The following is a 26,682-nucleotide window of genomic DNA, read 5'->3' on the forward strand; positions in this document are numbered from 1 at the left end:
GCTGGGATTACACACGTGTACCACCGCACCCAGCTGGTGTCCATTCTTATTCAAGATTCACTGAGTGGACTGCTATTCTATGCTAGACACAGTGATAGACATCTCAGTTACTAAGATAAATCATGTATCATCCCTGCCCCCACAAACTTCCAGCAAGGGAGAAAGAAAACCACTTGCTGCTATGACACAGAGGGTTTTTTTTTTTTTTTTTTTTTTTTTTTTTTTTTTTTTTTTTGGTGATGGGTATTGAGCTTAGGGCCTCACAAATGCTAAGTGTGTGCTTTACTACTGAGCTACATCTCCTTGCCACAGAGGTTCTTAAGTTGAATAGGATTGTTTGTGTACTTGGATGAGAAAAAATTTACACCTTCATACTAATCTCTAACTGAAATTTAGTATTTCCTTCAACTACTAATGTGAAGGGGAACTCATAGTAGTGTTTAACAGTATTTGTGACTTTGTTACCAAGAGAAATAACAGATATTTTCATATCACATTACAGTTCTCTCAGGTATCTCAAAATATTATTTATCCTTATCACTACTTTGCAGATTTGATAGTTATCAGACTGACCTGCTCCTAGCTCATATTACTACTTTCATAAAGAAACACTCATAGTATTACATCACAACTTTAGTTTGTACTATTTTGGTAACAATATTTTATTGTAATTTGTTTTCTTCATAATCTAATAAACTTTACATTTATGTACTTTTTAAAGAGGGGCCTATAGGTGTCAGTGGACTGCCAAAGGAGTCCAGGCACACACACAAAAATCTTTAAAATTCCAGTTCTGAAGTCTATATGAAGCAAAGTATGGGTACTAGTGAAAGTGGGAGAAGTATAGATGGAAGTACAAAGAGATGACTATCTGGTCAGAGAAGCTAGTGACCCTCAGTTTTAAAATTAATTTCAGACAGTTAGCCTATGGTACTTTACTAAGGATAACTTTATTCTAATTACAAAAGAGCATAGAAATTAGAGTTAGAAAACCTGGGTTCAATTCACAGCTCTGACAGTGAACAACAAGCAAGTCATTTAATCTCTGGAAGCCTACTTTATCACCTATAAAATGGAATTAATGCTGGCTTTATAGGATCATTGTGAAAAAGTGAGATAATATGGACAAAAACATACTGACAAGTATTAAAATGATTGCTATTTTTTCCTTAAACACATATTTTGTCATGTGCTAGAAAATATAAAAGAAAGGAATAATGGTCTTTGCTTTTTAGGAATTAAGATTTCAATTCCATGGGGCTGGGGATGTGGCTCAAGTGGTAGCGCGCTCGCCTTGTGTGCGGCCCAGGTTCGATCCTCAGCACCATATACCAACAAAGATGTTGTCCGCTGAGAACTAAAAAATAAATATTAAAAAATTTAAAAAAAAGATTTCAATTCCAGACATTATATAAAAATAAACACGAGACCCCTAGAAACAATTTAAATTCAGTATGTGTAGAGGAATTAAACATATACATGTTATGGACAGACATCAGAAATCTCAAAAACAGTTGTTGTCCCTAATTCAGAAATAAACATAAAACAAGTAAGGTAGACTCAGAAGAGGCCAACCCTGAGATGGCCTGCAAATGTTTTACCTATCTGATTAAGAAGATAGTAACAGGGCTGGGGTGTACCTCAGTGGTAGAGTATCTGCCCAGTCTGTACAAGGTCCTGGATTCAATTCCCAGCAACACACACAGAGAAATCAAAGATTTCTCAACTAGTTCTAATTTATCTAAGGTAATAAGATTTTTTTCTCCAGTATTTTATATACTAGATAAAGGAGAATTCAAATGTAAGGATTTCTTACTATGCCTCTCTCCCAGCATAGTTAGCTTTGATTTTCATGACCAGTGCAGGTTAACGTATACCGACCCTGTAGAGGTCCACATACCCAACGCTAAGAATGATGTTCTTTAAACGTTATTTATTTAGAACATTCTAAACCCCTTAAGTCCATTTCTCTGTTCATCAGAGATTTATGATAATTTATCCTTTGGTTCTTTTCTTTGACTGTATGTGCTCCTCTATTCCTTTTTTCATCAAAGAATGGAAGAACCCTGGTCAAATGATGGAATGGGCATTTTGCCAGCTATAGCTATAGTTAGTTAATAACAAATTAGTATTCTGGTTTATAACTTGATATTTTGTGATTTGCTTAGTGTAATTTAATGCTTCAAAATTGACTGAATTGATGAAACCTCATTTCCTAACTCCATAAAGCTGAAGATGAGGACTTTACTAAGATCTAAATACCCACAAGTCTCTGTGGGATGTCATTAATCAGAGATGGCTTACTTCAGAAATCCAAAAAACAAACAAACAAACAAACAAACAAACAAACTCATTTTTGTATAGGGAAAATTTAAAACACAGAGCACAGAGAATATAACAAGAAAGCATGCTGAATTCTTTTTGTCTAAATATAAATTACAGGGAAGCTGACCTTAAAAATTAGCAACAGGTATACCTATTTTCAGGTAAGATGTACAGCTAATTTCAGATGTGTTACTGAGATGCCAAATTTTACATTAAATCCATCATTTGTAGAACTTGTTTTCTGAAGAAACAAAATGTTTTGATAAAATCAGTACTTTAGATATTTAAATAACCATTCCAAAGAAGGCTCGTTTTGTAAACAGTTTTGCAGTTAACTAGAGAGAACCCCAAAATAGACGTTTGGGAAAAAAAAAAAAACGCAAGAAGAGAATGAAATGGTTGTTTGTAGATCGGGATTTTTCAAGATTATGTTTCATTTCGACGTAATGTAAGATAACAGGATTTGAGTTTGGAAAAACATCCTAGGAGATCATTTTGTCCAACCAGAAAGTCAAAGCTTTCGGAGCATTAGCTCCCAGACCAACCTGTACCACAAGACTGAATCGGGCCTATGCATCGATCTTTTCAAGCAAGACCCGCAAGACCCCGGATTCCCTCTCGTTTTTTTTTTTTTTTTTTTTTTTTTTGAGCGCAAAATGAATGGATTGTCAAAAGGAGTGTCGGTCCTGCTAGGAAACCGACCCGTTCGTCTGGGTCGGGGGTGGCGGGGGAGGATCGAAGATTGCTCCGTTGTGCGGAGGAGCCACAACCTCTCTGGCTAACAACCCTGAAACCTCACATCTACAAAATTAGTTTTCCTCGTTCCTCTCAGACATCCCTTGCCACCTTATAAATCGCTCCCTTCGCCGGAGCCCAGTGGCGCCCGACAACAGCTGCCGCCTCAAGCCGGGGGCTGAGGTGGGATTCGGTCAAGGGTGGGGGCACGTGGTAGCGAGGGGACAGGGGACGCGATCCCCGCCCCCGGGGCCCTTCCAGCTGGGAAGCGACCCCCCCTACACACTTGGTGGGCACACCAAGCCCCAGGCAGGCCGGGTCCTGAGACACTTGAGACTCGATTCGCCAAGGATCTCAGTTCACTTAATAGGCCCCTCACCCCCAGTTCCTTAGACGCCCGCCTCTCTCCAGGGGTTCCGTACCCCCCTGGGGGCGGCGACTGACGACGCTCAGAAGGCGAGAAACGGCTCCCTAAGCCGCTCGCTGGGTCCCTCTCTCCCCACAATGCACCGGGGCCAGCAGGAAGGCCGCTCCGACCCCTAATTTTCCCGCGAATTCAGTTCAAAGAGGCGGCCGGGCCCGCGATCGGCAACGCGCACGGGCCAACCAAGCCGCGCCTCCGCGAGAAGCGCCTCCGCGTGACTGACGGGGGAATCCGCGGGCCAACAGGCTGGGCAGCACGGCGGCGCGCGCTCCCGATGGCCAATCGGAGCTCCGGGAGGGGAAGTGGGCGGAGCGAGGCCAGGGTAGGGTGAGCGGCCTCCGAAGCGGAGCGGGGCTCTGAGGAGACACTTTTTTTTTTTCCTCCCTCCTTCCCTCCTCTCCTCCTCCCTTCCCTTCCCCTCTCCTCCCCTCTCTCCTCCTTCCCCCCTCGGTCCGCCGGAGCCTGCTGGGGCGAGCGGTTGGTATTGCAGGCGCTCACTCTCCGGGGCCGCCCGGCGGGTAGCTGGCGGGGGGAGGAGGCAGGAACCGCGATGGCGCCTCAGAAGCACGGCGGTGGGGGAGGGGGCGGCTCGGGGCCCAGCGCGGGGTCCGGGGGAGGCGGCTTCGGGGGTTCGGCGGCGGTGGCGGCGGCGACGGCTTCGGGCGGCAAATCCGGCGGCGGGGGCTGTGGAGGCGGCGGCAGTTACTCGGCCTCCTCCTCGTCTTCCGCGGCGGCAGCGGCGGGGGCCGCCGTGTTACCGGTGAAGAAGCCGAAAATGGAGCACGTCCAGGCTGACCACGAGCTTTTCCTCCAGGCCTTTGAGAGTGAGTGTGTGCGAGGCTTTGAGGGCTGGGAGACGCACTCTTGCGGCACCGGGGGCTGGGGGCTCGGGACTCTCGGCCGGGCCCCCTGCTCTCCGCGAGTGCACTTGGTTTGGGAGTGGAGGGAGGCTTCGCGGGGGATGTCCCCACGCCAGGGATTGCGGCTCCCCGGGACCCCAAGTCCTGGGCCTTTGGTGGAGGTGGGAGCGAGGTCCGGGTTGGGTTCTTGACTCCCCCACGGTCCGCAGGAGCGGTTCGGCGCGGGGGCCCCTCGTTAAGGGCAGGCTTTTGAGATGAGGTTGCACAGTTGGACTGAAGGTGCAGGGAGATCCCAGGACGAGTACTTGTTTTCTTTCATGCCTTTCGTACTCCAGAAGTACCGGGGTTTCGATTGTAGGTTTCGAGGGGGGCAAGAGTCAGCCTGGGAAGGGATGAATGCCGTGAGGCCGGCGAAATTGTCATGGGTCCGAAATGCCTGGGCACTAACTTGTGCTTCATCTTAACAAGGCACCTTTTGATGCTTTAAATCTTTCGAAATATATCCGCCCATTTTATGGACACGTAAACTGAGACAGGTAGTAGGCCAGCATCCTCTCTTGGAGAGGACCTCGGAACCCTCTCTTAACTTCCCGAACCTTAAGTCAGTTTCTGCTTTTTAAAGGACTGTTTGGAGGGCGAAAACTAGGACTGACTTAGGTGGAAACGGGAGCAAGGTGTCTGGAAACAAACAATAGGATTTATAAACAATATCATGACTATAAACAATTGTAACTGATCTTTAATGATTGTTATATCCTGATTTTTTGCTTTTGTGTGGACATTATAATTTGGGCAATCTTAAACAGCTAAGTATCTTACAGAAACTGGAATAAACTCAGCTCTACCGCTGAATGTCTTTATTTACAATCTTACCCTGGCATATGTTAAGGGCACGGTATCAGCTGTGCTTGGAAAGACATATTACATTGTTTAATACCCCTCCTTCATTTTCTCTCATTAGTGCTTCATGAAATTCTAATTGGAATTTAATTCTTGAAATTTCAGTTTTTACTGAAACGAATGTGAACCTGCTTCAGAGAGATTTCACGTTATTCCTTTGCTTAAAATACTTTAAAAAATCTGGGACGTCTGATTAGAAATAGGATGGAGAACTGAAGGAGAGACATGACAATAAACGTACTTATTTGTACTTTTCTAAAATATCTTCTTTTAATTTATCTTGAAACTAAAACGAACTGAAGAACAAGTGGAAAATTTTAAAGTTCTTTCTAAATGTTATGAAAAATCCTCCAAGAAAGTTTTAACTATTTGCTTTCTGATGCATCTACCTGGGAGAAATCAACTGTCATTAAGAACTAGATCTGGTCACCAAACAACTTGATTCTTTTCAACATTGGTCTTAGTTTCTGGGAAGTTTAAATGCTTTAGTGCAGTTATTAATATAGTTACATTTAGTTTATTTTGATGTTTTTTAAAGAAATGTGATACTAATAGATCATTAATACAAGGTGGTATATGTATTTATTTTTTTAACTTTAATCCAAGTCCTTTATAACAAATTTTAATTAATTTTAAACATTAAAAAGACTTTGGGACTCTTGTCAGTTGCACAGAAATATGTATTGGTGGCAGTATTTACATGTTGAGATAATATTTACATTAAGAAAAACAAATCAAAATTAAACAAGTTAAAAATACTCAGTGAATTTTAGACACATGTAATGTCTTAGACTTCAGTATTGACTGATTTTCATCATATCTATATTGGGATGTCTGGAAAATGATTTTATTCCATTTTAGCTGGTTACTATATGAAATTTTTAAATGGCCAATTAAAAAGTGAAATTTTCATTTTGTTTGGCAACAATAAATATTTATTTTTGTTGAATATAGCTACCTTATGTCAGCTGCTTTTTGGAAAGAGATGGGTTACAAATAGTAAAATTAGCTAATTAAATGACTACAACTATTTGGTTTTTCACAATAACAGTAACCACCTCAGAAAGGTTTAAGAACAAGATTATGGAGAGCCTTGAATTTAAAATAAATGTCGGTGAATTTTGTCAATGTGCCATAGGTTGAATGTGTTTTGATATTATTGTGCATACTTATTTCCTTGATTTAAATAATTAGTACATGGTTTTCATACCAGATGATTGGATTCTATTGGTTATAACATGATCTGGGTTGATAGTTTCCTTAAAAATTAATAAATTTAGATAATGTTTGGATTTTTGTTTTCTGTTACCTAGAACCAACACAGATCTATAGATTTCTTCGAACTCGAAATCTCATAGCAGTAAGTAGTCAATGAAATTCATCAATATTATTTCATTTTTATAATTTCATTTGTATTGTATTTTAATATTTTTAAAACTTTTTTTATAGCCAATATTTTTGCACAGAACTCTTACTTACATGTCTCATCGAAACTCCAGAACAAACATCAAAAGGTACATTTTATGAATCTTATTTCAAGCTGATCAAACCATCTGAAAGTTTTGTCTTAAAGTACTGTTTCTAATTACAGGTTAAATATGAAAACTGAAGTGAAATAGTGGCTAGTTGAATTGGGTGCAAAGTAATTTTTAATAGTATTATTTTTGGAATCCTAATTTATTTCAGTTTTTTCCTAGTAGAAATGATTTAGTAGTAAAGTGAATGAGGTGATTTTTATTGACTCGTATTTTCACTAGTTATTTTCAAATTTGGTAAAAGTCCAGGATTTAAATACTTACTAAAGGGCTTACTATCTTTGAGACATAAAATATAATATTTATTTTTTATTTTTTTTTAATATTCTTTAGTTGTCAATGGGTCTTTATTTTACTTATTTATATGTGGTGTTGAGAATCCAACCCAGTTCCTCACCCATGCTAGGCAAGCACTCTACCACTGAGCCAAACCCCAGCCCAAAGGGAGTTTTAAAAAATCTTATTTATTAATTTTTTTGGTGGAGTTCTTTTTTTTTTTTTTTTGTCTTTTTTGGAACTGGGGGTCCAACCTGAGGCTTTGCAAATGCAAGGCAGATGCTTTGCCACTGAGCTATATCCCAGCCCTTAATTTTTAAAAAATATTTCTTAATCTTTCTGTCTTATAGTGGAGTCAGGAGATGTGCTATGGTACACAGCTTATTTTTGGCATTTAACGTTTATGACTTAGCCAAATGTAATCATGGAATGTGTTTCTTGTCCTATGTGCAAGATTATATTTATTGAGTATATCAAGTTAACAAGTTAAATTTAAAAGAGAGAACTATCAAACATTTAGTATGTTATAGTCTTAAAACCATTAAGCTATTTCAATAGACTTTGAAACTCCCTAGGAGACTCCTAGTTATTAAATAGGCATCACATTTATATAGCAAGATCTAGTTTTATAGATTTATTAAAGTATATTTTAAAGAATTGACATTAAAATAATTTGTCTTTTAACAGTCTAAGGTGAGAGACAGAGAAAACATTGTGTTCAGAAGGTGAAAATTGCTAACGATCCAAATAAGTAAGAAGGGTGTGATGAAGTAGGTAACAGAACCTGTCTACTCTGTTGATTAATGCCAGGGTACAGCAGACATTTTTCGTAAAAGGACTAGATAGTAAATATTTTAGTTTTTTTTGTGGCCAGGAGGCAAAATCAAGGATATTATGCAAGGTGCTTAATATAAACAACAGCACCAAAAAAAAAAAAAAAAAAAAAAAAAAATCCCCAGTTCTTTTACTGATGAAATTCAATATTACAATACAACAATACAAAGTAAAATATTTTGTAACAAGCCTACAAGTAAGAAATGTAGAATTCTTTTGAGAAAAAATTTTGCTTAATTGGGGTTCAGAGTTAAGTGTTCTCTGTCATCAGATCAGTTGCCAATGTTTTTTCTGTTAAAATTATTCTTGGGGGGGCTGGGGATGTGGCTCAAGCGGTAGTGCGCTCGCCTGGCATGCGTGTGGCCCGGGTTCGAGCCTCAGCACCACATACAAAACAAAAGATGTTGTGTCCGCCGATAACTATAAAATAAATATCAAAATTCTCTCTCTCTCTCTCTCTCTCTCTCTCTCCCTCTCTCTCTCTCCCTCTCTCTCTCTCCCCCCTCCCTCCCTCCCTCTCCCCCCCCCTCCCTCCCTCCCTCTCCCCCCCCTCACTCTTTCTTTAAAAAAAAAAAAAAATTATTCTTGGGGGCTGGGGTTGTAGCTCAGTGGTAGAATACTTGCCTAGCATGTGTGAGGCACTGAATTTCATCCTCAGCATTCATAAAAATAAATAAATAGAATAAATGTATTGTGTCCATCTACAACTTAAAATAAAATCGTTCTTAGTTTGTGGATTAAACTGTGTAGTCAGCCATAGTTTGCTGACCCTTGATTCATTTCATAGAACTAAGAAAATTTGATTAAGTTAACCTTTTTCTTTCACTAAGTTATTTTAAAATTTTTATTCTTTGGGACCAGGGATTGAATCTTTGGGCTTTTTACCACCATGCCACATCCCCAGGCCTTTTTATTTTTTATTTTGAGTCAGGATATCATTAGATTGCTTACAGCTTTGCAAGTTGTTGAGTCTGGCTTCGAACCTGCAATACTGCCTCAGTTTCCTGGGCTGCTGGGATTACAGGGGTGTGCTACCATGCCTGGCTAAATTATTTTTAATATGGATAGTCAGTTGAGTTATTAAGATATTGCCTGGGGGCTGGGGATGTGGCTCAAGCGGTAGCACGCTCGCCTGCCACGCGTGCGGCCCGGGTTCGATCCTCAGCACCACATACCAACAAAGATGTTGTGTCCGCCGAGAACTAAAAAAAAAAAAAAATAAATAAATATTAAAAAATCTCTCTCTCTCTCTCCTCTCTCACTCTCTCTTTAAAAAAAAAAAAAAAAGATATTGCCTGGGCTGGGGATGTGGCTCAAGCGGTAGCGCGCTCGCCTGGTATGCGTCCGGCCCGGGTTCAAGCCTCAGCACCACATACAAACAAAGATGTTGAGTCCGCTGAAAACTAAAAATTAAATAAATAAATAGTTTAAAAACAAAAAAGATATTGCCTAATTTTAATTTTAAAAGTGATTAAGTTCTTAAAGAATAAGTGTATTAATCCATAAATGGATTACAAATATACATTTAAAATCTTACCTTTTTCTTCCTTTGTGGTACTGGGGATCGAACCCATGGCCTTGCACATACTAGGCAAGCATTGTTCCATTGAGCTACATCCCCAGCCCTTTTTGTTTTATTTTGAGACAGGGTCCTGTTAAGTTTTTAGCCCAGGCTGGCCTCAAACTTTCCAGTCTTCCTACCTCAGCCTATCAAGTAGCTGGAATTACAGCTGTGTGCCACCGTGCCAAGTTTTTCAATTTCTTATCATGTTTGTTTATTAGACTGTCTCATTTTGGAATATATTGTGTCCAGTAGATGGATAGTTTAAAAACCTTGGTAGTATAAACTGATTTTCTTAATTATTGCCATTTAGATTTTAAAATATTTGCGGTTTGGGGATTTTTAAGCAATTTTCTAGCCAAAAAAACAAAACAAAAAAACATTTATTCTTTCTTTATTATTGGTTCTGGAAATTGAATTCAGGAGCACTTTATCACTGAGCTGCATCCCAACTCTTATATTTTGAGACAAGATCCTGCTAAATAGCCTCTGCTAACCTTGAACTTCTAATCTTCTGCCTCACTGCATGCACTGTTGTGTTTGCCTACCCAAGAAACATCGAACTCTCCTTTATTTCCATTAAGAAATGAATAGACATTGGTTAAACTCTCTTATTATATACCTGACTTTATATATTAGACTTTAAGAGTAATTGTGTGTGTGTGTGTGTACTGGGGGTTAAATCAAGGAGTGTTTAACCCCTGAGCCACATACCCAGTCCTTTTAATTTTTTAATCTTTATTTTATTTATTTGTTTTTATGTGGTGCTGAGGATTGAACCCAGGGCCTCGCATGCTGGGCAAGCGCTTTACTGCTGAGCCACAATCCCAGCCCCAGTCCTTTTTATTTTTTGAAACATGGTTTTGCTAAGTTGCTGAGGCTGGTTTTGAATTTGTAATTCTCCTGCCTCAGCCTCTCTTCACTGGAATTACAGATGTGTGCTACCATGCCCAGTTTTAAGAGTAATTTGTAGCAAATTGTAGGCCGACCCATTGTATCTTCAGATGACTACTATTGTCTCTTCAAAGTAGTTGGTGACTTTGGGGGGCTGGGGATGTATGTAGCTCTATAGTAGAATGCTTGGATAGCATATGTGAGGCCCAGGTGTCAGTCCCTAGCATAACAAACAAAAAAGCATTAGTGAGTTTTATTATTTATTTATTTATTTAAATTAATTAATTTATTTTTTAGTTGACACAACACCTTTATTTCACTTGTTTATTTTTGTATGTGGTGCTGAGAATCGAACCCAGGGTCTCGCATGTTCGAGGCGAGCGCTCTACCGCCAAGCCACAACCCCAGCCCGCATTAGTGACTTTTAAAGGTAGCAGATTTAGCAATGATTGTGGTCTTTTCGCAAATTATTTTTGGAACTCCTTTTTACTATAACACCATATATATGTACATATGTGTATGTGTGTGTGTGTGTGTATGTGTGTGTGTGTGTGTGTGTGTGTATATATACACACACACACACACACACGTATATAATTTTTTTTTTTTTTTTGGTTGGGACTTATTGTGTGCTAGGCAAATATGTTGTACCACTGAGCTACATCTTCAGCCCAGTATCTGTTATTGGAACAAGCATGTTATTCCCTTGGAAGTCATACTGTCAGTTGTAATTTTACCCTTGGTATATCGGTAAAACTCATTTCATATTTTAGTCTTAATACTTTACAGAGGTATTCAAATTCTATAGGCTAACTCTATTCTGATGCAGTAGAACTTAAGGTAAGGAGAAAGGCTTTGAATCCATTTTATTAGATTTTATGTAAACTACTTCTGAACCCTCCCAAGAAAATTTTCAGAAATTTCTTGAATTTTTAAATGTTCTCCTTTTTGATGACCTTTTGATAACCATTTCCCTTATTAAAGCTGAGCTACAGTAGCATTGCCTTTCTAAAGAACAGAAATACTTGGTGTTGGGGGAGGAACTACTTTTCTATAGTTGTTCATATGGTTTGTTTTTTCTTAAGAAGGTAGGGTTGCCTTTATGATTGTATCTGTTTCAAGTGATTGTTACTATTCAGTTCTCTTATTCATTTCTTTTGCATAAAACTTCATAATGTTGGAAGAGATGAACCTTGGGACTTAGTCTTACCTTTATTAAAGACAGAATTTCTTTTTTTTAATAATTAGTCTATTTTATTATTAGTTACTGTTGTTAATCTCTTACTGAGTGTAATTTACAAGTTAAACTTTATTACAGTTATGAAAAACATAATAAGAAAAAAACAGTATAATCGGTCTCCAAATCCATGGAGTCCATATACACATGATGGGCATCTGTGGAGTCAACCAACTGCAAGACAGAATTTCTTAATCATTACATAAACATATTATACCTAAAAATTTCCAGGGCTGGGGTTGTGGCTCAGAGGTAGAGTGCTCACCTATCATGTGAGGCACTGGTCACCACTTAAAAATAAAGATATTGTGTCCACCTATAACTAAAAAATAAATATTAAAAAAATTTCCTGTAACTTTAAGCCCTCCTTAATAATAACTTTTCAGCATTTATATTGAACTGTTTTTGGAGCTTGCCTAGAATAGTCCATTTTTCTTCTTCTCTCATCTGTGGAGATAAAAAATGAATTGCCATCATTCATAAAGCATTTCTTGCTAGACTATAGGGTTAAACTTCAAAATTGAAGTTTTTTAATTACTCTAAATAGAGAAGTTTTTTTTAAAAAAATGATCTTTTGTTAATAGAGACTTCTCAATCACTGGAATATAGACTATCAGTACTGCTGTTCCAATGTTTTATTGTAATATATTTACATTATTTTATATTAACATTTCTTTACTAATAATTTTCATTATAGTAATTGAAAACAGTAGTTGTTTTGAGGTCTACGGTTGTAACTTAGTGGTAGAGCACAGTCCCTAGTCCTGCCAAAAAAAAAAAAAGTGACAATAGCTGTTTTTGAGTAATGGGCCTGGCCTCAGTTTCTCTTATCTGCATTCAAGCATTATAATGTCATAAGTAAATTTTGAGTACAGTAAAATTTCAAGTCCCAAATTTGAAGAGAACACATAAAAGGGTATAAAGAGAAATATTTGGGGTTGAGAATGTAGCTCAGTGACAAAGCACTTGACTAGCACACACTGGACCCTGGGTTTGATTCCTAGCACTGCAAAAAATAAAATTGCATAGGATTTCAGTGTGGCCTAGCCTGAAATTCACTTTAAGAAAAGAGAAACGTTTCTTTACAATTAACAAATTACATGTGGATAAAGTTTTTCACCTCTATCTCTAGGAAATACCATAATCTACCTTGAGAAGTAAAATGAGATTTGTTTTACAACCCATTCAATCTTTAATTGCTTTGGGAGATTTTACTTCAGTTTCTGTTTTGTGAAAAAATTACTTTTTTCTCGTAAAAGTATCAAGTTAAAGATAATAAGCAATTTTATCATTTGATGGATATGTCCTCTAATTTCAAATTTTTACATGACTTCATAAAAACTGTCTCTTTAGTATGACATTATTCAACTGTAACCTTTGAGGATGTTTTATAAACTTTGGTATACTTTATAGAATATCCATTTTTATGTGATGCTGCTAGTTCTTTTTTGTTGGGTTGCTTTAAAGAAGTATGGTATGGATGCTTCAAAATACACATAATTTGCCTTTGTTTCACCTAGTTTAATAGATATTTGAATACCTACCAAGAATAGGGCACTATGCTGAACACTACTTGCTTGAAGAAAGGCAATCACTGCCCTTAAGGAGCTTATAATCTATATGGAAAAATAAAGTATTTACACAGATTTCACAGGTAGGAGACTGTGTCAAAAGAAATATAAATCAAATGCCATGGTAAGGAGAAATCACTCATTTGGGAATAATTACAAAAGATTTTATGACAAAGCATGTCTGCTGTGTTGTAACATACACGTTTTAATAGTATTCATTGTTACAGCGAACCCTTCATAATTTATCTAGGTAAAAATAATCAAAATCAGATTTCCATCTAGCCTGTTATAGTGAAAATAAAGTGTAATTTGTTTGTTCTTTCCCAGTTGAGAAGTGATTATTTTGTTTATCTGTTTCTTCCAGGAAGACATTTAAAGTTGATGATATGTTATCAAAAGTAGAGAAAATGAAAGGAGAGCAAGAATCTCATAGGTAAGATAACTTATTAGTTTATATTAAGTGATGTATTTGAGGAAAGAGGAAAACCTAATAGTGATCATTTCCCTAGTGATCACCTCAGTTCTATTAGGAATTGGAAGGAACCTTAGAGGTCAGTTGGCCCAAATTCAACCCAACTCAGGAATTAATTTTTGTAGTAGTGACCCTGAAAAGAGAATTCTTAAGCCTTAGCTTGAATATCTACAATGTGTAGGAACTCATTATTTGTGAGGCAGTTGTGTGTGTTATTGTTTATTGCCACCTTGTGACATTTTGGATAAAAATCTGTAATTTCTGCAGTTCATCTCACCTGAGGGAGTGGAGAATCACATTTCTGTGCTAGGTACTTCACAGTGTCACATCTCTTCTAAATAATCATCTTCATATTCTATCCTTTCCTTTCTCTTATTTAAATATCATGCGAAATATAATTTTATGACCCTTTTGACAGAACCTACTTATTGTACACTTTCAAATGTATAACTAGAACTAATTGCTTAATATTCTTTATTATTATGTTGGGAATTGAATCAGGGCTACTCTATCATTGAGCTACATCCCAGCCCTTTTTAGTTTTATTTTTAGACAGAGTCTCACTAAATTACCCAGGCTGTCCTTGAACTTGGGATATTCCTGCTTTAATCTTTCAAGTAATGGGAATTATAGGTGTGCTAATCCCAGATGTGTAATCTCAAGTAGCTGGGATTACATATCTGGGTAATCCTTTATATTCTGATTAGTTTATTATCTCCTTACTCTAGATAATATGCATTTTTAAATTCTGTTTTTATCTTTGACATTCAAACTAAAAAGTGAATATTCTTCTAAAGAGAAACAGGAACTTGTATGGTGGTTATTCATTCATTGACTGCTTTTAGAGAGAATGAAGAACTAGAAAATATGGATCTCCCCCCCACCCCCCCAGTGCTTGAACCCAGGGCATTGTGTCATAGGCTAGTGCTCTACCACTGAGCCACATTCCCAGTCCTTTTCAAAAAAAATGGAGTTAGGAAATTGTTACAATGTATTTTTCTTTTTCTCTTTAATCCATTTTACAATTTTGATAAGATATATGCTTAACAGTGCTGCATTTGTTTTCTTATTGTTTTAGTGACTGATAAAAGATTTCATTTTTCTTTGTAGTTGGCTTATATCTTGAGTTGGCTGTTGAATTAGTTGATTATGTTATTTAAATTATAAAAACAACAGTTTTGTTTTATATCTTGTATTCTTATAGAATTGAAGTGTAATTTGTACTTCAATATGTAGGTAAATTCTGACTTGCAAATAAGGTATGGTGGTCAACTCTGGAAGCTTAAATCTTTACCTAGTCTATGTACTTTTTTTGTGGGCATTGGTGTGTATGTGGGGGGGAATGGGAGTTTAACACAGGAGGCACTTCACCACTGAGCTACATCCCCTGGCCCTTTTATTTTTTATTTTGAGACAGTCTCACTAAATTGCTTAGGACCTTGCTAAATTGCTGAGGTTGGCCTTGAACTTGCAATCCTCCTGCCTCAGTTTCCCAAATCCCTGGGGTTGTAGGTATGTGCCCTTGCGCCTGGCTCTATGTACTCTTTAAAATAGAACTGAAAATATTGCCAGTGCCTTGCACACTTATTTTTTGCTTGAATTGCTATTCCAGATGCTTGGTTGATTGTCTACCCTTGGGCTAGGTCTTGGGATGCTCAGGGTCTTTTTTGTGGAATCCAGAGCCTTTGTGCAGTCTGAGCATGTGCTTTACCACTTAGCTATATCCCCAGCCTCCTCAGGGCCTTTTTTTACTTAGAGCCTGATCTGGCCCGTCCGCTTCTTTTCTTGACCACCTAAGTATAAAGTGTCCTCTAGACCTTTCAGGTTTCAAATGAGAATGATGAGTGAGCCAATAATAATAAGAAAACTAGACTCTTTTCTTAATTTTCCCTATTAAAATTCTAGTTCATCACTGCTAAACTATTATTATCTCGTTGTCATTGTCTTTGATAAATATTACAGAGCTTCCCTAAGAATGTGTGTTATGAGGGAGATAATACTGGTCAGTTCTTTGTACATAATTATTCTTCCAATAACTTTTGTTCTTTTTGACCCCGTGGGTTCAACGTAAAGAACAAATCTAAGGATTACATTAAAATTCCTACTTATAATTTGGAAGACAAAATTTTCAGTCTTTAGGATCTAGCTGTTCCAGTGAGAGATTTTTATGAATGTCTCAGTCTTGCTCCTAGGGATACTAGATGCATTGGGAAAGTGCTTCATTTTAAGTTTACTTGCCAGACCCTCTAGTCAAGTTATTTAGTGTATTTCTCATCTCAAAGTAAGCCTATTTCTATTGTACTAAACTTTTTCACACAGGGTTGTAAGAAGTACATTATATACCAGTAAATAATGCCAGTACTATAAAACTTTGCTTATAAAAATCTATTGAAAAAAGAACAAAGCAAGGGTTGGGGTTGTGGCTCAGTGGTGGAGCCCTTATCTAGCATGTGTGAGACCCTGAGTTCGATTCTCAGCATCACATATAAATAAATAAAATAAAGGTCTATTGACAACTAAAAAAATTAAAAAAAAAAGAACAAAGCAAGTCTTTGTTGTTTGTGACATTAATTAGAAGTTAAAATCTTAAATCATAATATAAAAGCATTTCTCTTCTGTGTTCTCTGTACCATCTCAGACACAGGGATCTCCTTGAATTTAATTGGATACTGCATCTGTTTAACAACAGTAGTCTAGGCATTTTGTACTGAAATTCTTTTTCTTTCTTTCCTTTTTGTTTTTGGTACTGGGGATTTAACCCAGGGGCACTTTAACACTGAACTATATAGCCAGCCCTTTTTATTTTTTGAGACAGGGTCTCACCAAGTTGCTCAGGACCTCATTAAATTGCTCAGTCTAGCCTCGAATTTGTTATCCTCCTGCATATGCTACCATACCTGGCTTGGAGTTCTTGTTTTTTCTGTACTTCCAAAGTTGTAATGTCTCTATTCTCAAGCCCAGTATATTTAATCCCCAGAACTCAATGGGATAATCATCATACACAAAAATACCCTAGTACTATAGCCTAAAATTTAAGTACAAATTCCTGAGTTGATTATGACATTTATAGCAACTTCTATTCTAAACCCAAATCCTATCTTTATTTGTGTAAAAGCAGTTGGTATTCCATGGTCATCATCATCTTTTTTATTTTATTTTAATTTTTTTGTAGTTGTAGATGGACAGAATGCCTTTTTTAATTTATTTTTTATTCAGTTCTAAGGATTGAACCCGGTGCCTCACATGTGCTAGGCAAGTGCTCTGCTACTGAGATATAGCCCCAGCTTTCATGGCTTTTAAATTTATTTGTTTCTTTATGGGGGTTGGGTTACCAGGAATAGAACTCAGGGGCATTCTACCACTGAGCCACATCTTCAGCTCTATTTTGTAATTTTATTTAAGAGAGAGTGTCTCACTGAGTTGCTTAGTGCCTGGATGTTTGCTGAGGCCGACTTTGAACTCACAATCCTCCTGCCTCAGCCTCCTGAGCTGCTGGGATTACAGGCATCTGCCATCATGCCTGGTTTACGCTTAATTTTTTGTGGGGGTACTGGGGAATGAACCCAGGAATGCTATGCCATTGAGCCACACCCCTAGCCCTTTTTTAATTTTTAATTTTGAGACAGGGTTACACTAAGTTGCTTTGGGCCTTGCTAAAGCTGGCCTTGATTTTGGTGATCTTCCTACCTCAGCCTCCCGATCTCTTGGGGTTACAGGCAGGCACCACTGTGTCTGGCTAATACTTTATATCTAAGTTCTTGGAAATCATTTGCAAAAACGTTAGTAGAAGGAGACAATAGAAAACATGTATATATTTCGAGTTTTTTTTTTTCCTTTTTCTAAGGTATCAGTCAATCTGTGATACTAGACCAAAATTGTCATTTGTAACCTTAAAACTCAATTTTTAAAAATATTTTTTTAGTTTTTGATGGAACTTTATTTTATTTCTTTTTTTTAAAAAAATATTTATTTATTTATTTATTTATTTGTTAGTTCTCGGCGGACACAACATCTTTGTTGGTATGTGGTGCTGAGGATCGAACCCGGGCCGCACGCATGCCAGGCGAGCGCGCTACCGCTTGAGCCACATCCCCAGCCCTATTTTATTTCTTTATATATGATGCTGAGAATCGAACCCAGTGTGTCACACATGCTAGGCAATCACGCTACCACTGAGCCACAACCTCAGCTCCAAAACTCAATGTTAAAAAAAAATATTTTTATTAGTTATTGATGGACCTTTACTTATTTATTTGTTAGTATGTGGTGCTGAGAATCAAACCCAGGGCCTCACACATGCTAGGCAAGCGCTCTACCACTAAGCCGTAGCCACAGCCCCAAAACTCAATTTGTAACCTTAAAACTCAATAAAACCCACCATCTGTGCCCCAAAAGAAAAAAAAAAATCTTTTTTTCTTTTCTTTCTTTTTCTTTTTTCTTTTTTTTCTTTTCTTTTTTTTTTTTTTTTTTTTTTTTTAGTAGCTTTTGAAAATTTCAGAACTAGCAAATTTTAGAAACTCACTATGGTTATACCTTTGGTTCCCAGGTTTTCCTGATGTTTCTTCTTGCTTTTTTGGTGTGGTTATGTATATTTTAAATATCTTTATTTTCCTTTTAGAATGGCTTTATGATATCTTCTGGCACTCTAATTTTGAATGTATGGGGACCAAGCATTGCTTATTAGAATAAATATCTCTTGCTTTTCTGTAGTTATTAATCTAGCAGGGTTAATAAGAGTTTCTTATGCTATATAACCTGCCAATATTGGAATTCTCTAGTCCAAAGAGTTGGAATAATTCTTAAACTTTTAAGTGCATTTCCATAGAGAAAACACATCCTGAAAAGATTTTCAGATTGGAGTTGCTTACAAATGTGTTTGCAGGGGCAATGAAAAGTAGAATGTTTCCTCTCTTCTTTGATCTGCTTCCATTTCTAGCCCAGTGTTAGTGGTTGGAGAAATCCCCTCAAAAGATACCTTTTATTGGGGGTATTTTCAAGCCTATATTTTCAGTAGTGTCACAAGGCAAAGTGTTCTTTGTTTTATTTCATCTTGTTTTAGTTTTTCAGTTCTGGGGATTGAACCCAAGGCCTTATGCATCCTTAGCAAGTACTCTGTCACTGAACTATATCCCTAGCCCTCAAGAGCCTTTTATCAGTGTTTTTTGTTAATATCCAAACTTTTGAGTTAATAATCTTCCCTTCCTAAACATTCCCTATTATAAGCATCTTTTTGTACAGAAACAAGGTCTGGGGGGTCCAATTTCCTTAGGCTGCCATTTCCCAGGTTTATATATAAGCCCTAGGGGATATAATGGTGATCAAAACACATCTGTCTTTTTTTTTTAATTGATTTTTTTTAATATACTACAGCAGAATGCATTACAATTCATATTACACATACAGAGCATAATTTTTCATACTTCTGGTTGTATATAAAGTATACTCACACCAATTCCAAAACACGATTTGTCTTTATGGAGCATAATGTTTAGGAGGACAGACATAATGAATAAAATTATAATTGTGGGGAAGAAAAGTATGGGGAAGCCATGAGTATATAAAATAGAAAACACAGCTCTCTTGGATGTGGAAATAGTGACGGTGAAAGCCATGATTTGGAAGATGGACACAGGCTGGTCCAAGTGCAGTGGTGTATGAACATAAGAGTAAAATGGGGAGGGAGAATGAGCAGATAGATGGTTTCAGAAAAAAAAAAAAAGAATATAGTAAATATAGCCTTTGAGGCAAGAAGAATGGCATGGAAAGAGTCTTGAACAGATGACCATGGACAGATAGTACAGTTTTGTAGGATATGTAAGAATATCTTCTTTGAGCCTGTTGTAGCATATGCCTTTTTCCGACAGTAATTTTGGAAAGTGATCCATTTATGTGTAATAGACATACACCATTCCCACATCCAACTTAATCTTCTCACTTACAAAATGTTTTCATCTGAGTCTGAACCCTATATTTGGGGAGCCTGGATTCCAGAATAATGGGCTCAATGTAGTCACCAACTCCTCAGCTTTATATATCATAGGATAAATTCTATAAAAAAAGTTGAATGGCTGCTATCTGGCAGGAAAAATGCCAAGTAGCTTATCAACTTGTGCTGTTTTGAGGTAATCATAGCCATGACCCTGGAAGCGAAGCTTTTTACCTGCCGTTATCAGATTAGTGTGTATAAACTAGAGGTACTGATCTTGGTCTCTTTTCGGCATATAAACATTGATATCTTTCTTGGATCTGGCTATTAAAATTTGAAGTTCTAACATGAATCATGTTTCAAAATGTTAGTCTCTTTTGACTTATTCTGCAGACTGATTGAAAACTGTCAGATGTTTGTGTTTAGAATGTACTGTTCCAAAATTGCAAATGTTTCATCAACTTTTGTATTAGTAGATTGTAATTATACATATTAGTGCAATTCATATTACATATTTGTGTATGCACACAGTATGAAAATATAATTTGGTCAGTCATGTAAAAACATGGAATAGTTTGCATGTCGTCTTTCTGCAGAGACCATGCTAATCTTTTCTATATCATTTCAATTTTGGTACACGTACTGTCGAAGCAAGCACCTTCATCCATTTTCTTGCAACTATATTGCTTATTTCCTAAGAATGTATGGACAGGAAACATCATGTAGATGAACTAAATCCTTATCTGGTATCTTTTTTCTGCTCATCTAAACTAGATTCTTTATAGCCTAAATAAAACCAAGTTGGTCTTACATGATTTTTTCCCCCTTTCTTTATCTGATCCAGCTTAAACAATTAGGATATGGACATAGTAGCTATAAGAAGGAAGAGAAAAAGGGGGAAAAAAAAGTTTGCTTTTTTTTTTTCTTGGAAGAAACCACCTATGCAAGTAAAAATGGTTACACTTATTCTAGATTATATATATGTATATATAGTGTATCCTTTGAGGTGGGAGTTTGGGAGGAATCTTGTACAGCAAACCATATTCCCATTGTTAATTTCAAACCTTTTTTATATTGATACTTTTATTTGTAAAATACATTGCTCATGCTCAAGATATTTTCACACTGTTAAATTTCTATACAGTTTTTGTTATTGTAAGTTTCTATTTTGTTTTATTTTTTACCACTGAGCTACATACCCAGTTCTTTTTATTTTTAAGACAGAGTCTCACTAAATTGCTGAGGCTAGCCTTGAAACTGCAATCCTCTTCCTTCCGGCTAAATTTCTAAAAAGGTTTTAAAGTCTTATTCTCAATTTCTTACATTATTGTGGAATGGTAAGTGTACCTAATGACCTCAATTTACAGCCACATTTTGAATAATACTATTTAAATATTTTCTAGAGTAGATAATAATACAAGATGTTTCTGGCATGTCACAGCTGGAACTTAGAATTTGGAATCACATTTCCCAGAAAAACAGCGTAAATACTATTAATATCACAGTGTAAAATGGGCCATGAACCCTGACCTTCAAAAACTATTACTCTAGGAGGACATTCTTATCCTTTACAAAAAGCATTTATTAGTGTCTTTCTGTAAGACACTGCTAGGGACACCAGTAAAATATAAAGATTTCAAAAGAATGTGTATGCAGGAATAGTGACAGTAATAAATAAAAGTGTTTATAAAGTAAAGAGGTTATACTTAAGTTCTGGATGGGTGGGCTTGGCGTCTTGGTAAAATGAGAGAATACTGGATCTGTTATTTGATGCAAACTTCACAATCTTAACAGAGGTAATTGTACTCATAGGTATCAGGTCACAACTAAGATCTGAACCAGAAGTGAAATTGGAATTTTCTGGTTCTTTTATCATTCTATTTTCTCATGTAAAGCTTTAATGAAGATAATAAGAAATGAAACCATGTTATAGACAGTGATTAGACAATGGATTTGGTAGTTGGGTACTAATTAGAAAATTGCAGCCAGGTGTGGTGGCTCACGCCTGTAATCCCTATGACTGGAGTGCCTGAAGCAGGAGGATCGAGAGTTCAAAGCCAGCCTTAGCAATAGGGAGGCACCAAGCAACTCAGACACCTTGTCTCTAAATAAAATACAAAATAGGGCTGGAGATGTGGCTCAATGGTTGAGTGCCCCTGAGTTCAGTCCCCGGTACCAAGAAAAAAAAAGTTGTAGAAAAGAAATTTTAAAAACAAGAAAATGAAAATAATGAAAGTAAAATTAGTAGCACACTTGCCTGGCATGTGTGAGGCACTGGGTTTGATTCTCAGCACCACATATAAATAAATAAAGATCTATCAACAAATAAAAAAAAAAAAGGAAAGAAAATTTGCAGAAAGGAACGATAGGTAGAAAATGGTGTTTTCAGAAAATTAATCTGCATGAGTATTTGCGTTCAATCTTCCAACGTAAAGAAAAAGGAAATATTAACTTGGCCTTGTATATAGGTTTAACTGAACCAACTAGGAGTTGGCTAGAGTTGTAATGGATTATCTTCTAACATGTGGAAGTTATAGAATGTTTCTTTCTTTTAGCTATATTTTGGAGTTTTAACTACTTTTTAAGGAAATGTTTATGAATTTTTGAAATTACTTTTTTTTTAGTACTGGGGATCAAACCCAGGGGCACTTAATCACTGAGCTATATCCCAGCCCTTTTTGTATTTGAGACAGAGTCTTGCTAAATTGCTGACACTGGCTTTGAGCTCAATGATGATTCTCCTGCCTCAGCCTCCTAAGCCACTGAAATTATGGGTGTGCACCACCACACCCATCTTATTTATGGGTCCATTTTTATGGGGAAAATTTGAACTATCCTCCTTCTCTTTCCTTTTATTGGTGCGTACTAGGGATTGAACCCTGGGATACTTAACCACTGAGCTACATCTCCAGCCCTTTTTATGTTTTATTTTGAGACTGGGTCTCACTGTGTTTATGTGGCTGGCCTCAAATTTGTGATCCTTCTGCCTCAGCCTCCCAAGTTGCTTGGATTAAAGGCATGTGCCACCATGCCCATCCTATGAACCATCCTTTTAGTAAAATATCATGTAAATGACTAATGTACTTTTAAAATATCAACTTTGAGTATAGTTTACATTTAATAAATATACTCATCTTAAGTTTATAGTTCAAGGCTTTTAAAAAAAGGTACAGGAGATTGATCCTGGGGTCTTCTGTATCATCAAGTTATAAGTCATCAACTTCCCATCCCCCCTCAACAAGTTTTCATGGCTGACCTTGAGTTTATGATCCTCTTGCCTCAGCCTCCCGAATGTCTAGGTTTATAAGTGTGCACTACCACTCCTGGCTAATAGTTCAAGTTTTAACAAATGTATATACTTTTAAATCTTTGCCTCAATCAAAAATGTAAAACATTTGCATGACTTTGAAAAATTCTTTGGTTTGTATAGTCAGTCTATCCCCCAATGTCTGCTTTTGTTTGTTTATTTGTTTTAAAGTATAATTTACATTCATTCACTCCTTTTGGTGTATAATTAGTTCTTTTGTCAAACTTACATAGTCAGATATCAATCACTGCAGTCCAGATAAACCCTAAAACTTTTTTCTTGCCTCTTTCATTGTTAGTCTTTCCCACGTGTTTTTAAAACCATCTGATTTATGTCACAAAATAATTTAAAAGTGCTTCTAATATTTGAATTACCTATTTTTAAGAATTCCAATGTATACTGTTTTTGCCTTTTTTTTTTTTCCTTTTTTGGTATCAGAGATTGAACTCGGGGGCACTTGACCAGTGAGCCACATCCCCAGCCCTATTTTGTATTTTACTTTAATTTTTTTTTTCTATTTTGTATTTTATTTAGAGACGTGAGTTGCTTAGCGCCTCGCCATTGCTAAGGCTGGCTTTGAACTCGTGATCCTCCTGTTTCGGCCTCCCAAGCTGCTGGGATTATAGGTGTCCACCACCATACCCAGCTCTGCCTCAGTTTTTGCCTCTTAATTATACTTTTTAGGGGCTGGGCTTGTGGCTCAGAGGTAGAGTGCTCGCCTAGCAAATGTGAGGCACTGGGTTCAAACCTCAGCACCACATAAAAATGAAATAAAGATATTGTGCCCACCTACAACTAAAAATAAATATTAAAAAATTATACTAATACTGCTTAAACCTTTGTACTTCCACTCTTCCATTGTCATTTTGTTCTCTACTGATATTCTCGAATACTTTCCTTAGTACAGTTCTAGAAGTGCCCCCACAATGTTCCTGCTCTAGTTTTTTTATCAGTTGGATGGTTTACTTCACTTAGAAAATACAGGCATCCCCACATCTTTCATTGAAATATCTTACTTGCCTCTTCTATATCTTGGAAAAGAGGAGTCCTGGGCAAATTTAGAGTATAATATGTTCTCATTTTTGTCATTGCTCTAGCCTCAATGTCTTTCTGTAACTCTTCCTTTCTACTATAAAAAATATCTAGATTGTTACCATCATGTAAGGAAAAAAAAAAAAAACCAGATATCCTTGACTGGTTCTTATTGTTCTGTAAGTATTATTTACTTTCATTCTTTTCACTGGTAAATTTCTTGAGTTAAAGGATCAGTTCTGCTTTCCTTTTCTCACTGTCTGTTTTCTCTTGGTTTTTATAATCTGAATTGTCAGTATCACATCATAGAAAGTGTGCTCTAAAATGTTATGAACGACTCCTGACCAATAGATAAGCCTGTTTTCTCTTGAGCTTTAAAGGTTTACAAAAGCTGTTGATGTTTGTTTATTCTGTCCCATCCTAATAGTTTTTCATTGATAATAGCTGTTTTTCAAAACAAAGGCTCACTGGTTCATGCTTCCTTTTGAATAGCTTCTTCAGAAAAAAGTGAAAATGGCATGTTGAAAGTGAATTACAGAACTATAGTAGATTTGTAGTTGGTGTTTCACTCCTAGTTGAAATGTAAAACAAAGGGTTTGCATCATGGATTAGGAGGGTTGAATTTCCATTGCTTTAAGTCAAACACTTGGATCAATTCAACTCTTCTTATCAAAATTTCCTTTTGCGATGTGGGAAGGGAAACCTTCCATTTTGTAGGTAAGACACTAAAGCACGGTAATTTATCTGGCATCTCATTTTGTCTATTTTTTTTCCCTGCCCTATTCCTGTGATTTTTGTTTTTGCTTTTTATTTTTGTGGATTTGGAGGATTTTGGTTGTTTATTTGTTTAAAGTATATAGTATGGATGTCATTCTTAATGATGGAAAAGCACATGGAGTCATGGGCCAGAACAGCAATTAAGAATGAGAAAATCAAATATTTATAAATTAGCTGGAGTAGCTTTCACTGTTATAAATTAAAGTCTAGGCTATTTTATTATAGAATATTAATGTGATGAAAACTTTTGTTTGCTTTGTTTAGCTTGTCAGCTCATTTGCAGCTTACATTTACTGGTTTCTTCCACAAAAATGGTACGTACCTTAAGTATTTTTTTTTTAATTTTATTTTTTATTGATTATTTAAAGCATTACATAGCTCATGATATATCATCTTTCATACATTTGACTCAAATTGTGTTTTGAACTCCCATTTTCACCCCAAATACAGATTGCAGAATCACATCTGTTACATATTCACATTTTTACATAATGCCATATTAGTGACTGTTGTATTCTGCTACCTTTCCTAGTACCTTAAGTATTTTGGCATCCAACAACCAAATATGTTTGGGAATGTTTAAAAAAATTGGAATTAAGATTACATTTAATGGGAAAGATGTTCTATTGGGGAAGTGTTCTTTGTTGTTTTTCAGCGCTGGAAATGGAGTCTAGGGCCTTGTGTAAGTTAGGTAAGTGCTCTACTGCTGAGCTCAGCCCCATCCCTCTGCTACTTGTTTTTGAACTTCAGGTTTGAAATCTAATGATGAAAATTTTAATTAATTGCCTTAGAACTGGAATAGGGGAGTCGGGTTGTAGCCCAGCGGTAGAGCACTTACCTAGCATGTGTGAGGCACTGGGTTCAATCCTCAGCACTGCATATAAATAAGAAAAAAATAAAGTTTCGTTGACAACTAACTAAATAAATACATATGTCTACATATATTTAGAAAAACCACAATAGGTAAAGAATCCATTCTGCAAAGACATTTTGAATTAATGTTATTGCATCATGTTTTTTTCTAAATAAATGGATATTATCAATATGTTAGGCATTAAACCAAGGAAATTATATAATATTTTATATTCAGTAAAACCTGAAAGCATGCTGGGGAAAATTATAGTTGTTTTTTAAAAAAATGGATAAAATATCTCTAAACTTAGTCCATCCTAAATTTGTGCATACATCCACTAATTATCGGGGAATGGAATAAAACCTTTATTATCAACAGAGACCAGGTTGGTCTTCCTTTATTGTTCAGTAAGAAACAAAGTTTAAGGGGCTGGATATGTATATAGTTTAGTAGTAGAGTACCTGCATAGCATGTGAAAGACCTTAGCACTGATTCAAAGTCCTGCTGGAAAACAAAAAAACCAACAAAGTTTTATATTAAAATAGTATAGTAGAACATTTTAACTGTTTTTTTTGGGGGGGTGGTGGTGGTGGTGCTGGGGATTAAACTTAGGGGCACTCATCCATTAAGCCACATCCCCAACCTTATTTTGTATTTTATTTAGAGACAGGGTCTCACTGAGTTGTCTAGGGCCTTGCTAAGTTTCTGAGGCTGGCTTTGAACTTGTGATCCTCCTGCCTCAGCCTCCAGAGCTGCTCAGATTATAGGCGTGTGCCACTGAACCTGCTCATGTTTTTAATGTATGATTTTTGTAATTTGGTCATGTCTATTATCAGCTAATGTAATTTTCAGGTTTTGCCTTAGATCTAGTCCATTTTTATATAAGAAGTAAGCCAAATGGCATTTCTATGTTTCCCCCCCTAAATTATTTACAGTTATATTCTGGGGTCCTTATTTTATTTTATTTTTTTGAGAGAGAGAGAGAATTTCAATATTTATTTTTTAGTTTTTGGCGAACCCAACATCTTTGTATGTGGTGCTGAGGATCGAACCCGGGCCACACGCATGCCAGGCGAGCGCGCTACCGCTTGAGCCACATCCCCAGCCCCTTTTCTATATATTATTAAAAGTCAATCTGAAAGTGAGCTCTGATGATAGTTTCC

General features: G+C 36.7%; 1 protein-coding gene across 2 annotated transcripts in view; it reads left to right on the top strand.

Moving 5' to 3' along the window:
• The first annotated feature begins 3,774 nt into the window (after positions 1-3,774).
• The window catches only part of SUZ12 (SUZ12 polycomb repressive complex 2 subunit), a 50,685-nt gene continuing 27,777 nt past the window's right edge, over positions 3,775-26,682 (top strand). Inside the window, exons 1-5 of one of the 2 annotated variants that reach the window (XM_081271614.1) lie at positions 3,775-4,308; positions 6,558-6,604; positions 6,694-6,758; positions 13,517-13,585; positions 24,931-24,980. In XM_081271614.1, the coding sequence (XP_081127740.1) occupies positions 4,035-4,308; positions 6,558-6,604; positions 6,694-6,758; positions 13,517-13,585; positions 24,931-24,980 (505 nt within the window). In that variant the 5' untranslated portion in view covers positions 3,775-4,034. The remainder of the gene's footprint in view (positions 4,309-6,557; positions 6,605-6,693; positions 6,759-13,516; positions 13,586-24,930; positions 24,981-26,682) is intronic. The other variant, XM_081271615.1, reaches the window with a different exon arrangement.

Source organism: Spermophilus citellus (assembly GCF_964194105.1).
Source record: "Spermophilus citellus genome assembly, chromosome: 17".
Taxonomy (NCBI): domain Eukaryota; kingdom Metazoa; phylum Chordata; class Mammalia; order Rodentia; family Sciuridae; genus Spermophilus; species Spermophilus citellus.